The following is a 16,122-nucleotide window of genomic DNA, read 5'->3' on the forward strand; positions in this document are numbered from 1 at the left end:
TTTTGATTGCCCTCTGGGTATTGTCATGGGTGGGATATCTATCAGTCGAAACATGTTTGTGCAATGGATTGTCAGAGTTGTATTAACAAAATTCAGAAATAAACTCTGTTTAAAGGGACTGTTTGTAACTTTTTAAGCGTATAAATGTACCGGGTCGGGACACATGCATGTGGCCGGAGACTCCTCCGCTGCCTCCCTGCATTCACTCACACACCGCACGCGTTCTCGCTGTCTCGCTCCAGCTCTAGACGTGATCGTGCGCTCACTACACACTGCAGAAAAGTTCGTTTAGCTCTGAGAATATCTAGTGAATGTACAGTGGACGTTTGTGCAGAAATAAATGCTGCAGCTCCTCCAGACCAACAAAGGTTTTCCCGGTAACGTTGTCATCTCTGACCGGGTGCCAGTGTCTCCCCTGCGGGCGCAGTTGGGAGACAATAACGTTTCTCTTCCTGCTTTAGCCCCGGGGGCTGAGGCAAGAAAAGCCAACACTAGGATCAGCATTGATTCATGGAGAGACCTTTGTCTGGTCAGCTAAGAGTGATATTGTGGTTTTAGCTGACGTGTGTCGCCTCACTGTGTTGAGCGATGCTCGTTCATGTCTATATACAGCGAGCACAAGCGCGAGCCCGACGCTGACTTTCATTGACTTAATGGCCACAGGTGCCGCTGTTAACAAGCATTTCTGAAAGTTACAAATAGTCCCTTTAAGTACAAGTACCTCAAATAAATATTTTAACTACGATACATTTTGGTACATTATTTGAATTATTATTCATTTCAAAATTTATTTCGAACATGTAGAATACAAAAAAAAATAAAGAAAAAGAATGATCATACCAACAAGTGGACAATCAGAAACAATTAGTATTTACATACAATGAAAAGCATAAGAATAATTAAATGTGTCCCTGGTCTTAGCTTAAAAAAATCGCCTAATTAAACTCAATTTCCCACAATGCACCTGTCCGCGCTGCGCAGCCTCAGTCGCCGGCAGCACTTGCCCCGCTCCCTCCTCCCTACTTTAATGCTAGCTAAGATGGTGGTTTGAGCGTTAAATTAGTCTCCACAATAACCAAGAACAGAAAAGGGTTCATAACATCTTTATAGCCTTTTAATAACAACAGAACAACACAGCTCCGGGTTATCTCTAGTGACCGCTTACAGACACACTGTGGCTCTGCAGTCCAGCCGCCCAGATCCTGTGAGAGGAATCAGCTAGACACGGAGACCAGGGTGAGTAATGCTAACACCAGAGCTAACGAGGCTAACTGCGGCTAACGCTGGCGTCCTGTCTCAAGAAATAGAGGACAAGTTGTCCAGTTGGACAGTTGACAGTGTCCTCCAGTTTCTTACACCACCGTCCAGGTAACGTTAACGTAATGAGAGTGATGTCAGGTGTTTATAGTGACAACAACTAGCTCCCGGTTTAGCATTAGCTTCAGTAGGCCGCGTTCATAACCTCCGTCCGCTCTCATGATAATGTAGCATGATGCTAGCGGTTAGCATGAAGCCAAGCTGTCAGTTTATGTGTCAGGATAAAGGCGTAGTGTTGTAGTGTGTTAAAATGGAAAGTTATTAATCATCTCTGTGTGTTTATGTTTTGTGATTACATCCACAAATGCTCCTGGATACTTGCTGTTAGTTAGAACCGGCTATTGGCGGCTAATGTTAGTTAGCACTGACGTTTAGTCAAATAACATCTGTCATAATGTACTGATCAGAGCAGCTAAAGTTACCAGCCTCAGCCTGGCTAAACTACAACTACTAGCTTCATTACACCACTTTATAACCAATCAGCTGGTGTATGTCTGTATAAGTGAAGCAGCAACACTGTGACGCTCCTCTGTGTGCGTGATAATGTTAATTCATCAGTAAAAATGATGCCAAGTATTTGTTGGCATTTTCCTGTTTTTACTGTTCACATTCAACTTCAGGTTTTAACTAATCTGGGTTTCGTCATGAGTTGGCCTGCTGGCAGCAGTATTGTCATGTAGAAAACCAACCAGGCTGGCCTTTTAACAAGCAGAAGGTTTCATCTGTAAATAAATTTGTTGCATTTCCCTTTAAGGTCCATCATGATGATGTGTGTCCTATTGTCAACCCCTGAATGACACCACAGCATCCACATCATCACTCTATAACATGACAGCTGTTCTTGACTCGTTTTCTTAAGATACATGTCTTTTATTAGGCACATCTAGCTTAAACTAATGCATGAAGTCCTGCAATAACTCAAACCTTCATGGAGGTTACGATACGATAATATGATAAGATAATATCAATCCGAGGCTAATGTTAGGTAGCACTAATGTTAGTCAAATAACATCTGTCATAATGTACTGATCCAGTAGAGTCAGAGCAGCTAAAGTTACCAGCCTCAGCCTGGCTAAACTACAACTACTAGCTCCATTACAAATATACATTACAAAATATCAAGTTATTAATCATCTCTGTGTGTTTAGGTGTTTCTGATTACATCTACTAATGCTCCTGGATACTTGCTATTACTATTATAACCGGCTTCTTTTCACCAATTGGCGGCTAATGTGAGTTAGTCAAATAGCATCTGTCATAATGTACTGATCCAGTAGACAGAGCAGCTAAAGTTACCAGCCTCAGCCTGGCTAACTACAACTACTAGCTTCATTACACCACTTTATCACCAATCAGCTGGTATAAGTGAAGCAGCAACACTGTGACGCTCCTCTGTGTGTGTTATTTTATCAGTAAAAATGCTGCCAAGTATTTGTTGGCATTTTCCTGTTTTTACTGTTCACATTCAACTTCAGGTTTTAACTAATCTGGGTTTTGTCATGAGTTGGCCTGCTGGCAGCAGTATTGTCACGTAGAAAACCAACCAGGCTGGCCTTTTAACAGCAGAAGGTTTCATCTGTAAATACATTTGTTGCATTTCCCTTTAAGGTCCATCATGATGATGTGTGTCCTATTGTCAACCCCTGAATGACACCACAGCATCCACATCATCACCCTATAACATGACAGCTTTTCTTAAGATACAGGTCTTTTATTAGGCACATCTAGCTTAAACTAATGCATGAAGTCCTGCAATAACTCAAACCTTCATGGAGGTTACGATACGATAATATGATAAGATGATATCAATCCGAGGCTAATGTTAGGTAGCACTAATGTTAGTCAAATAACATCTGTCATAATGTACTGATCCAGTAGAGTCAGAGCAGCTAAAGTTACCAGCCTCAGCCTGGCTAAACTACAACTACTAGCTTCATTACACCACTTTATAACCAATCAGCTGGTATATGTCTGTATAAGTGAAGCAGCAACACTGTGACGCTCCTCTGTGTGTGTGTTATTTTATCAGTAAAAATGATGCCAAGTATTTGTTGGCATTTTCCTGTTTTAACTGTTCACATTCAACTTCAGGTTTTTACTAATCTGGGTTTTGTCGTGAGTTGGCCTGCTGGCAGCAGTATTGTCATGTAGAAAACCAACCAGGCTGGCCTTTTAACAAGCAGAAGGTTTCATCTGTAAATAATTGTTGCATTTCCCTTTAAGGTCCATCATGATGATGTGTGTCCTATTGTCAACTCCTGAATGACACCACAGCATCCACATTATCACCCTATAACATGACAGCTTTTCTTGACTAGTTTTCTTAAGATACATGTCTTTTATTAGGCACATCTAGCTTAAACTAATGCATGAAGTCCTGCAATAACTCAAACCTTCATGGAGGTTACGATACGATAATATGATAAGATAATATCAATCCGAGGCTAATGTTAGGTAGCACTAATGTTAGTCAAATAACATCTGTCATAATGTACTGATCCAGTAGAGTCAGAGCAGCTAAAGTTACCAGCCTCAGCCTGGCTAAACTACAACTACTAGCTTCATTACAAATATACATTACAAAATATCAAGTTATTAATCATCTCTGTGTGTTTAGGTGTTTCTGATTACATCTACTAATGCTCCTGGATACTTGCTATTACTATTATAACCGGCTTCTTTTCACCAATTGGCGGCTAATGTGAGTTAGTCAAATAACATCTGTCATAATGTACTGATCCAGTAGACAGAGCAGCTAAAGTTACCAGCCTCAGCCTGGCTAACTACAACTACTAGCTTCATTACACCACTTTATCACCAATCAGCTGGTATAAGTGAAGCAGCAACACTGTGACGCTCCTCTGTGTGTGTTATTTTATCAGTAAAAATGCTGCCACGTATTTGTTGGCATTTTCCTGTTTTTACTGTTCACATTCAACTTCAGGTTTTAACTAATCTGGGTTTTGTCATGAGTTGGCCTGCTGGCAGCAGTATTGTCACGTAGAAAACCAACCAGGCTGGCCTTTTAACAGCAGAAGGTTTCATCTGTAAATAAATTTTTTGCACTTCCCTTTAACGTCCATCATCATGATGACGATGTGTGTCCTATTGTCAACCCCTGAATGACACCACAACATCCGCATTATCACTCTATAACATGACAGCTGTTTCTGACAGGTTCTCTTAAGATACATGTCTTTTATGAGGCACATCTAGCTTAAACTAATGCATGAAGTCCTGCAATAACTCAAACCTTCATGGAGGTTACGATATGATAATACGATGATACGATACGATAGTACACTATTGTCAGACAGGTTTGAAATTTGTTTTGCATCACAGCAGTTCCATTTGCAACATCACAAAAAGGACAAAGACAAGAAAACAAGGATACTTACATTTAAACATTAAAGTCACAAAAGACGATATGCAGGGCCCTTCAACGTACATTTGATGTGGGATTAGGCTCCATATTTAGTTTAAGGATTGACTGGTACACAAAAGAGTGCTTTAGCTTCACCTTATTAAATCGTGGAACCCTGTATCTCCGATTGGATTTGTTTGTTGCATATCCCTTTAACGTCCATCATCATGACGATGTGTGTGTCCTACTGTCAACCCCTGAACGACACCACAACATCCGCATCATCACTCTATAACATGACAGCTGTTCTTGACTGGGTTTCTTAAGATACATGTCTTTTATGAGGCACATCTAGCTTAAACTAATGCATGAAGTCCTGCAATAACTCAAACCTTCATGGAGGTTACGATACGATACGATAATACTTTACTGTCAACCCCTGAATGACACCACAACATCCGCATTATCACCCTATAACATGACAGCTGTTTGTGACTGGTTTTCTAAGATACAGGTCTTTTATAAGTCACATCTAGCTTAAACTAATGCAGTCTTAACACAGTGAAGTCCTGCGAATAACTCAAACCTTCATGGAGGTTTTGTTTGTTTATTTGTTTTGCACAATTTAAGACTATACAACATAACAAAAAAATAAATTAATCATATAAAGTGCAGGAAGAGGCAAAAAACCCACTGGGCTTATCTGAAGCCTCCACCTAGAGACAAGATTAATATAAAGAAATAATATGACTACATAATAGTGATAACAAACAATTAAGACAAGATGTCTATGTCTATATGTCTATGTCTATATGTCTATATATATATATATCCAAAAAGACAAGTGTGTGTTGCGTGGAAGTGTATGGTTAGTGTTTGTGAGGAGGATATTGATTTAAATATCTATAAAGACTTCTGGGCAATCGTAACATTACAATCACAGAAGACGATATTCAGTGCCCTTCAACGTACATTTGATCTGGGATTAGGCTCCATATTTAGTTTTAGGATTGACTGGTGTACGTGGAGCCCTGTATCTCCGATTTGATGGTAACAATTCATATTCACTGTTCAAAACATGGTTTGGGTCAGAGACGATTGTTTTAGCCAGCCTTAATATGTTATTATGATAGGCTGATTCATAGAATTTCTCAAGGGGTTGACTTACAATCTTAGTTATAGGTTATAGTTCAAGGTTATAATGTTCAGCTTTTGTTGAAACTGTTTTAGAGCGGTGTTGATTCAACTTTATGATAATTTTTTGGAGGCTGTAGTTTACGACCCATCACAGTTTCCCATAGCCCAAGGTGACTTCTTCTAATTTCTTGTTTTGTTCATTATCATAACTCGAAAGATAAACAATTTTCTATCAAAGAGTACTTTGAAAACTACCAAATATTCAAATTTTATGAATGTCAGAATGCATGACTTTTTATACTTTTGTTTTAAAATGACGTAAAAGATGAATTGATTTTCATAATACTTTAATTTCTGTCGATTGCCTAATTGTTTCAGCGCTGAAATGTACTGAGACGTTACTGATATTTAATCCACCCTCAGTGGTATAAATATAATAGACGAAACATTAGAAACATCTGCACCTACAGCACAATGCAGTTCATTAGCACCACAAACGACATCCTCCTAAAAGGACCATGCAGTTGAATCAAAACCTCCAAAAACCAATCATTATATCCATCATTAAAGTAAGATGTATTGCATTAGACTGTAGTAGTAGCATCTGAGTGTAGTGTTTCTTTTGCTGCTGAAAAAATATGTAAATACATCTTGGTGTGCTCAGTGTGATATTGTGACCTTGGTGGTCATGAAGTCCGTTTCAGAGACTATACCATCCTGCTACAAGTAAAAACAAATGTTCAGTTGATGTGTTTTTTTTTTTTCAATCATGTCATGATGGAGCTCTTAAACTTAACTCTTGTATGTTCCCCTAGCCCTGTGCTCTGTGACCAGCTCCAACACTCACCCTCGCCACGCCATAGGATGTCCCACAGCCCTGAAATGAAGGATGACCCCATGGAGTGCCCTCTGTGCATGGAACCGTTGGAGATTGATGACGTCAACTTCTTCCCCTGCACCTGCGGTTATCAGATCTGCCGCTTCTGTTGGCATCGCATCCGCACAGACGAGAACGGCCTCTGCCCCGCCTGCAGAAAGGTGAGGAGATGATGACATGAACACGATAGCAGAGAAACTCATCACAACTGAGGGGTGATTTTTGTCTGTCGTGACAAACAGAACGATGTTGAATGTCCAATTATTAATATAGAGGGGATAAACTTTGGACCCCCCTATTAAAGTAGCCTCCTAGTTGAAACATCAGCTCATCATCAATTAAGATTTACAGCCTCAGCAGTTTGGCCAGTGATGCCTTTTGAACTACCATATTGACAACTAAGGGCCCAATATCCTTTATAAAGCCACGTAATTAAAAAAAAATTCTCAAATGGTGGATATAACCATCCTTGCTTTTTTGTGTTTTTGTGTAGCCGTACCCAGAGGACCCCGCGGTGTACAAGCCTCTGTCACAGGAGGAGATTCAAAGGATAAAGAACGAAAAGAAGCAGAAACAGAACGAGAAGAAGCAGAAAGTGACAGAAAACCGAAAGCATCTGGCCAGCGTCAGAGTGGTCCAGAGAAACCTGGTGTTTGTTGTGGGGCTCTCACAGCGACTCGCCGACCCGGAGGTGAGTGCAGTGTCTCTAACCATGAAGCTCAGTGACTTTTATGCTACCTGTGACTTTGGGAGCGTTGGAACTGTTTTAGCTTGATGTGAAAAAGGGTGTGACAAACTGAAGGCAGTAGCTGCTTGATTTATTTTTGGACTTCTTTGACCGATACACCAAAAATCACGAATACTTTTGATATGGAATTATTTTAATGCACATTTTGAATGTTTTTCAGTAAAACCTCCCTCTGAAGCTCTGATGATATAAATATTTTTTTGCATTACGCCCACAGGTCCTAAAACGACCAGAATATTTTGGGAGGTTTGGGAAAATCCATAAAGTGGTCATCAACAATAGCACATCCTACGCAGGTTCACAGGTGAGACGTTTGATGAAAGGATGACGGGATGTACTCGCATTGATATTTATAAACATTAACAGACCTTTAATTTTTCAGATTTGTGAAACCTTGTGTTTTCAATTTTACAATACCAAGATTTGTTTGTTATATTTGTTATTTTAGTTGCATATTATTTAGTTTTCACTAGGGCTGCCCGCTCTTAGTCGATTAGTCGACTAATCTGTCGTTTTGGTCTTAGTCGACTAAGATTTCTTTAGTCGATATGTCGTTTTTTCATTCTGAATGACTTATTTCCAAGAAACTTATGAGCATAAAGTGGTGCTTTTGTGTGATTCTTTGTGGAGAAGCTCAGTTTTACAGATCTGTTGATTAAATCAACTAATCAATTAGTCGACAAAATCAGTTACATATATCATCTATTAGTTATCGCTATTGCAGTGTAAGCAATCAATAATGGAAATGATTGTTCATTGTTGCCCTGTAACAAACATAATTAAACTACCACAGTATATGTGTTTGACTTGTGTTTACTTTGTTTTCTGGGTTTTTTCCAGGGGCCGAGTGCTAGCGCTTATGTCACTTACATCCGCTCTGAAGACGCTTTAAGAGCAATACAGTGTGTGAACAATGTGGTTGTTGATGGCAGAACACTCAAGGTGAGAAGTTATGGATATGATTAGAAGTTTTATTTGCATAAAAGCCACGTGATAGCTTTATTCTATATGTTCTTCCTGTCTGTAAGACATAAACATCCTTTTATTAAACAACCTGCAATGTAAAATAGTATGATCTAACTAAAAGTCCTTGAAAGAAAAGTCCTTAACTATTACCTTCTCATTCTGTCTCTCTGTTACAGGCTTCTTTAGGCACAACAAAGTACTGCAGTTACTTCCTTAAAAGTATGCAGTGTCCCAAACCTGATTGTATGTATCTACATGAGCTGGGGGATGAAGCAGCTAGCTTTACTAAAGAGGAGATGCAGGTAAAATGTTGTTCCTCTTTCTGAAATGTGGATTAAATTGTTGCCCTTTGTGTATTAACAAAAGGATTAATGTTGACTTATGTTGTGTCTATTTGTTTTTAGGCGGGGAAACATCAAGAGTATGAGCAGAAACTCCTCCAAGACCTCTATAAAATTAACCCTAGCTTTCTACAACCTCCAGCATGTGGAACAGAGAAGTCAAAGAGTAAATCCAACTCCACACAGAGGTTGGTGTTTTTATTTGTTTTCTCTTCCATGTTCTTTCTCTTATTACTTCCACTTGTGCTAACCTTGATTTTTCTGCTGCTGTGTAACAGAAGCAACAGTAGCAACGGTAAAGATGGGTGGCCGACGCTGTCAGGACACAACAAACTGGCCAACGGGCTTTCAGAGGACCGCAAGTCTCCTCCGCTGCTAGACTATCTAGACCAAGAAGTTCTTACTTCAGATGGGCTAGATACAGACCTGGGTCCTGGTCAGCGTACTGCGCTGTCCCCCTTCTCCTCTAACTGTGACAGTAACAGGTATTATAGACTCCTCCTAGACAATAGCACTTTAAAGAAAATGATTTAATTTATTTTTCCATCATTTTGTTTTGTTAATATGTATCTTAATTTGTTTATTTATTTGCAGTCCCAGTGACAAACCTCCAGAATCGATCGGTATGGTGAATGGAGAGACTTTACAACAGGTGAGAAGCTCCAACTCTCTGTTTTAGTTCAGGTACATACTAATGAAGATGAATCAGGACAATCTCACAAGTGCTCTCCTCTCTCTTCTTCCAGATGCCCACCAGTGACTCCCCTTCTCCTCCCCCGGGTTTAACCAAGCCCAGCCTGGTGGTGCCCATCAGCGTGTCAGACCTCACAGCCCGTTCACCCTTCGAGGGCGCGGCAGCTGAGTCCCAGTCGCTCTTTTCAGACAACAGTAACTTCAGACATCCTAATCCTCTCCCCGCTGGCCTGCCCCCCTTCCCCAGCTCCCCCCGCGGCAATTCTGACTGGCCCATGACCCCCGAACCACAGAGCCTCTTCACGTCAGGTACAGTGGAGATTTAATGAATCATTTTGTTTGTCTTTAGTGCTTGATTGGTTGTGCTTTTTGTCGTCATTTTCAAATAGAGGGTTGACCTGGAACCCACAGTGTTCTCATTATGCTGACTGTAATAGTGTGTCTCATTAATTTAGGTGTTTTCTGCTGTTGCATTTCCCTGGATAATAAAATTAGGAAGGCTGCCCTTTCTTAATAGATAAGATTAGATTTATGGTCTTCGTTATGGGAAATGAGCAATAAGCAGTGCCTCGAAGTGGGCTGGTACTCAGCGGTACGCAGTACCGGCACCTTTACAATTTACTCCTCGGCATACCGTGACTTTTTCTTGTGCACGGTACTCTTTTCTGCCCTCTCCATATCAGTTTCTCTGGGAGAATCATGACTGCGCAGCGCCAGCATTTTTTGTGCCGCGCCTGATAAGCCGTATGAACATAAAAACAATGTGGAGAGCATCTAGACAAGCCGACGCACGGCACGGGGGAGGGGGGAGGGGATAGAATGAGGATGCTGTAATTTATTGATACAATGTTCACGTCCTTTTTGTAAAATAATTAATATACTGTTAGTCACAATTTCTTTTATTTGTGAAAAAATATAATTAATGAAACATTATTTAAAAGTTTTGATTTATATAACATGATACAGGGCAAACATTCACAGAAGAATTAAACGTTTAGAAGGCTGTGATATGTGTAAATAATAAAACAATCATTTAACTAGAAATAACAATTGTCCAAAATTATGTCAAATTGTATAATTTTAAGCCAAACACCTTCAAATTTTCTTGAGGGAGCAACCCCAAACCTTATATCTCCGAGCATCTTTTATTCACTGTTGAAATTCAAAATGTGTCTTTATCCTGCTGCATAATATGTAAGAGCCGCTCCTAAAACCTGAATGATACTCTACTATAGGCTACAAATAACACAGGAAAGCACTTAACTATTAACACTATGCGTAAATATACAAACACACCACCGTACCCCTGTAATGTACCAGTTGGAATATTATTGCAGTATAACATGTGTACTATAGAAGATGGATTGCCAAAGTATAATAATAGCAATAAAACCACAGCTGATTATGACTGACACAGTATAACACGCTTAAGGAAATAATAAATTCATAGAAATAAGTCGCAAGAGATTGTTGATACCGGCCGATACACATGTCAACATGTGAATAAGAGTACTCACTTATTTTCTTCCACTTCAAGCACTGGTTATAAACCATCAGTCATTACTGAATGGTGCATCTCTGGCATCCCTGTAGTGTTGACAAATATGTGTTGGTGAACTTTAGATTTGAAAAGACCGTTCTGCATGATAGCATTTATCTTGGAAGGAACAATAATATCGGAGAGACAGATTGTGCGTTCATTTAAATCAATAATATGATATAATATGACAAACTTTAATTGTATAGCACTTGTTTTGACAAAGTTATAAAAGGGCTTTACATGGAAAAGAAAAAAGCAAATACAAATAAAAAACAACAATAACATAATAAAAAGAAAAACGGAAGAATGAAATCAAAGTTCATTGGAGATGAAAATGTATAATCTCAAGGCGCTTTGTCACCAGCCAACTAATCAATTCGTCAGAGGAATCCTACAGCGAGTCGACTAAAAGTTGCTCACACAGAGGACCGCTCCAGTAACGTGTCTCTCTTCTTCCCTCACAGACACAATACCAGTGTCTTCTTCCACAGACTGGCAGGCGGCCTTTGGCTTCGGCTCGTCCAGCAAACAGCAGGACGACGATCTGGGCTTCGACCCTTTCGACGTCACTCGCAAGGCGTTGGCCGACCTGATTGAGAAGGAACTGTCGGTGCAGGATCAGTGCCCCCTCTCCCCAGGACTCCTCTCCCACCACGGCGGGATGAACCACGGTCCCGGACTGCCTCCTCTCAACCCCAACCCGGGCACCTCTCACCATTTCCCCAGCGGCTTGCCACGCCTCCCCCAGCTCCACCACAGAGCCATCTACAGCTCCTTCAGTTTCCCCGGCAGTCAGAACAGCCAGGCCAGTCAGCAGCAGCAGCAGCAGCCAGCCGCCAGACACCCCTGGATGGGCGTCCCGACACGAAATAACCTCACACACTTGAACCACTCAGCCAGTGCTGCCTCACACAGTAATTTCCTGGACCTGAATCTGCCCCCTCAGCACAACACAGGGCTGGGAGGGATCCCCATCTCAGGTACCAGACACCTAGGCCACTGTGGCACCTTTGCATGTTAAAACAGAGATCAGATGTGTTGCATAATGATGTTATTTAATATCACAACAAATGGACACTGCCACGTAGCATTGTGTTTTGATTAGTGTTTATTGACCTCACAGAGGGGATGCTGGTAGATGCAGTTCTGCAGCTGACCACTAGTGTGTGATCAAAACACCTGAGGAACTGACCTGCCTGTTCTCTTCTTTCCTGCAGAAAACAGTGGCTCTATAGACGGCTTAAATGTGAAAGAGTGGCAGGACGGCCTCAGAGCTCTCCTGCCCAACATCAATATCAACTTCGGGGGCCTCCCAAACTCCTCTTCCTCTTCATCCTCCTCATCCTCCAACAGTGTTAACCACATCGGTGGGCCGGTGGGGCCGGCAGGCATCTCACACAGCCTGAGCTGGGACGGTACAGCCAGTTGGATGGACCCTGCTATCATCACAGGTAGAAAGTGTCACTTAAATGATTAAGCAATTAGTTAAGTGATCGAGAAAATCAATCATTTTTATGTAAGGGATAATGTACAGCGAGCTGGTCATTGTTGTGAAATAAACCCTGACAGGGCGATGGGGCTTCGCGTCATGGTCTCTCATCGTCCTGAAGGGGTTTATTTCACAACAATGACCCGCTAGATGTACATTATCCCGCTTATTACACAGCTACTTACTTAAGAAATCAATAATTTGACACAAAAATGGTCCTCCAAAGTCTGACATCAGAACTGCGCCCATAGCAACGGTCTGCTATAAAGAAATAACAGACCGTAAAACGCTGTGATTGACCAATCAGACCCTTTTATTGACTTTTATAGAACAATAAATCTAAAAATAGATAAACTCTTAAAAATAAGTATTAGTTGCAGCCTCATTTACGTGACAAAACTGAGTTATTCATTCATGAGGATATTAGGAGGAGGAGGTGTTTTACCAGAAACATCTTACAATACAAAAGCCTTCACAATAATATCCACATAATTTCTGACATTACTCAAGTGCAGTTTATTCAAATAAAGCACCTTAAATCAAACTAGTCAATTGAAAAGTCAGCTAGCGCTGCAAATCACTATGATTTGCCTTATTAATATCTGCCAATTACTTTCTCAATTAATTTCTTTGTCAGAAATTATTACTGACTAAAGATGTTAAATTTATGATATAAGACAAAACAGCAAATCCTCACATTTGAAAAGTGGGAACCAGGGAATGTTTGCTTGAAAAATGGTTAATATTCTGTTGATTTGAGCTGAAATGAGAAAGTAGAAGACAGCGGAGGGTCGGCGAGGATATGACCTGCGCTCTCACATTTTAAATCCAAAGTCATAAACACTTCACATACAGTAGAAGTATGGAAACACTTTGGGTTTCAGACATTGCAGGAAAAGCAGAGCTAGACATCACGGCTAAAGCTGCATGCTAACTCTGTCACGGACAGAAAATGTCATCGTATTGCGATCACTCTCGTCTCCGTGGTCAAATCGGCCGACGTTTAAACTGTAGAGCACCCATATACTGACATTTATGTTAAAAGGATTCAAACGGCCCTGATGGAACTGACCATGGATGTATAAAGAGAACAGAGATAGCGACGAAGGTAGTGGAAGTATACACGTGAGACTATGTCTGGTTTTCAAAATAAGGTTTTAACAAAGGGAACTGTATCTACAAAATACATATACGGAAATAAGATTGATTGGATTATATTCACCAGAAGTATAAAACATTACATGTCCCTTATAAATTAAAAAGAAAATACCACTAATTTGTGATGGAAATGTCTTTGATTTTTGGGTTGCTGGAAAAAAATCATAAAGAATGCCTGACAATGACTGATATATTTGACTTCAGGACATCTCTGAATACATACATGCTGAAAACAAACATTTTAATGTATTAATTTAGATATTTTCCAAAGTTAAAGTGTATGATTCAACTTTTTCCCCCGTGGTCTAGTGTTAAAAAAGTTAACAAAAATCGTAATAAATGATAATATTGAATCGCAATACTTAAAAATCACAATACATATCCAATCAGCACCCAAGTGTCGTGATAGTATCGAATCGTGAGGTAGGTGAATCGTCCCCGCCATAATTTTATTTGTATTTACTGCAGTGTTGTTGTGTTGAAATGTGTTTATTTGTGGTTGTCATCACTCATCTGTTCTGTGACCCCTCAGGCATCCCGGCCACAGCAGGCAACAGTTTAGACTGTCTCCAGGACGACAACCCACCACACTGGCTCAAGTCCCTGCAGGCGCTCACAGAGATGGACGGCCCAGCCAGTTCAGCGGTGCCCACCCCTCCGCAGCCCCTCCACAGCGGCCCCTTCGACGCCCACCTCCCCCTCCACCACAGAGCCGCCGGCGGCTGGGCTCCCTACATGCCCCCCCCCACAGCCAACCCCGCCAGCCAGTTCCACTCCCCTCCCCCCGGCTTCCAGACCGCCTTCAGACCCCCGGGACAGCCCGCCACAGAGCTGCTACAGAGTGCCGCTGTGGACCGCCACTGAACACAGACAACAGCAGACACCCATCCATTCCCCCACTACCACTTTATACCCACTCATCCTGTACCCCGCTCCCCCCCTCCCCCTCAACGCAATACACACCAATCTGCAGAGTATGAAAAATTATTAACAAAGTAACAAACATGCTTTCTTCTTTTTCTCTTCCTCCTTCCTTTTTGTCTACTCCGAAGGCCTATTTGTTTTTGTTTGTGGCACACGAGTTATCGGTACCCTTTACCCGCGACCATCACCACTTCATTAGACCTAGTTCTGGGCGATTCATTGCGTAGCTCGCTGTTAACGGAGAGCACAAGAAAACAGTATAGCATCGAGCGCCCAGTGGTGACACAAGACTTAACTCCACAAACTTGCGAAGAAAAACAAACTAGCTGAAGGGAGATCTTTTTAAAAAAAAGTAACTAATGATTAAGCATGAAACAACATTTGTGTTTTTGAAAGTTGAAGTCACGATTAGTTTTCGAGGAATGAAGCAAGCTGTGAATCTGCTCTTGAAGCTTTGCCCCAAAGACCCTCATCCTCCCCACTTTAACAGGAGACTGTGAAGCGGTTAACCCTTACAGCGAAGTTGTGAATACGGCGAGGTTAAAGAGAGAGAGAGAAAAGGGGTTGGCACTTAGCTTTTCTTTTTTTTTTGAGAGTGGTTTTAAAAAAATATGTTAAAAAAGAAGCTGAGATTTAGAAGAGAGTGAATGCAGATGACACAGGGGAGTTGAGGGCACAGGCTATGCATGGGCTCCCTGTTAGGTAGGGACACAGATGGCCTGCTTGAGAGGCCACTTGGCCCAAATTCCCTTTAGTGGAGGGCTCCCACTGGCCCCGTCCTGCTGGAGGGAAAATTTTGCTGAACCTCTGTATCAGAGGATAGAGCACTGCCTAACCGCGGGGCGCCAGGGCGTTGGGAGAACGTGGCACACATCCTGAGCACTAGGGTTAGGCTCTTACTCACAGTGCCACTGTGTGGTACCTACAGTAGCTAGCCCTAACATGGACAGCCACCAAGTAGATAAGACAATGACTGGATGGATGAGGATATGTCAAAAAAATACTAAAGAGGGTAGCAACAGGGTTAACAGGTCCCCTTGTTCGACCCACGAGGGCTTAAACGATGCCTTAACATGGACAGATGAGAGAAAGGAGCTCGAGTGATTGGAGGGGAAGTCTAGCGTCAATGATTGCTAAACAAAAAATATGCAATATTGTGTGTGACTTCAGCAACTGTATGTGAGCGTGTGTCCCAAAGGAAGGTGCTGCAAGACAAGTACTGTAGTAGTGATTTAGCCTTTAGGATTCGAAAATCGACCTCTCCGACCACCGCCTTTTTTTTCTTTTTTGAAGTCTTAATTCTGATCCATGTTCGCTCTGTCTCTCTTTCTCTCTCTCTTCTTCTTCCCCACCCCCCCACCCCACTCCTCTCCTCCTGCTGTTCCCTATTTAACAGTATTTCACAAAAATGAACAAACTCATCCAGGAGAAACCAACACAGAGTCATACAGTGGGTTTTAACATGATGTTGCGCGAGAAACTAAAAAATAATTGAGGCGCTTAAAAGGAAGTGAACTGTCCTCTGCAGGTCTGGAAAAATGAACCTTAAATAAAACTGAAAACTCAGA

General features: G+C 41.4%; 1 protein-coding gene across 2 annotated transcripts; it reads left to right on the top strand.

Moving 5' to 3' along the window:
- Positions 1 to 1,020: 1,020 nt before the first annotated feature.
- On the top strand, positions 1,021 to 16,122 carry cnot4a (CCR4-NOT transcription complex, subunit 4a). 2 transcript variants are annotated; one of them, XM_074632388.1, is made up of 13 exons: positions 1,021 to 1,236; positions 6,634 to 6,856; positions 7,189 to 7,386; positions 7,661 to 7,747; positions 8,284 to 8,385; positions 8,586 to 8,711; positions 8,814 to 8,938; positions 9,029 to 9,235; positions 9,345 to 9,402; positions 9,497 to 9,752; positions 11,448 to 11,963; positions 12,201 to 12,434; positions 14,163 to 16,122. In XM_074632388.1, the coding sequence occupies exons 2-13, from the start codon at positions 6,683 to 6,685 to the stop codon at positions 14,492 to 14,494; spliced, it is 2,415 nt and encodes an 804-aa protein (XP_074488489.1). In that variant the 5' UTR covers positions 1,021 to 1,236; positions 6,634 to 6,682; the 3' UTR covers positions 14,495 to 16,122. The 2 variants fall into 2 exon arrangements, with proteins under 2 accessions (XP_074488489.1, XP_074488490.1); XM_074632389.1 differs by having other exon boundaries at positions 1,103 to 1,236; positions 6,653 to 6,856.

Source organism: Sebastes fasciatus, chromosome 4 (genome assembly GCF_043250625.1).
Source record: "Sebastes fasciatus isolate fSebFas1 chromosome 4, fSebFas1.pri, whole genome shotgun sequence".
Lineage (NCBI taxonomy): Eukaryota > Metazoa > Chordata > Actinopteri > Perciformes > Sebastidae > Sebastes > Sebastes fasciatus.

Excerpts from the sequence above, each read along its gene's own strand:
- cnot4a (XM_074632388.1), top strand. The coding sequence starts at position 6,683 with ATGTCCCACAGCCCTGAAATGAAGGATGACCCCATGGAGTGCCCTCTG. Across the intron at positions 8,386-8,585 it reads TTGATGGCAGAACACTCAAG|GCTTCTTTAGGCACAACAAA; the intron begins GTGAGAAGTTAT and ends TCTCTGTTACAG. Across the intron at positions 11,964-12,200 it reads GGGAGGGATCCCCATCTCAG|AAAACAGTGGCTCTATAGAC; the intron begins GTACCAGACACC and ends TCTTTCCTGCAG.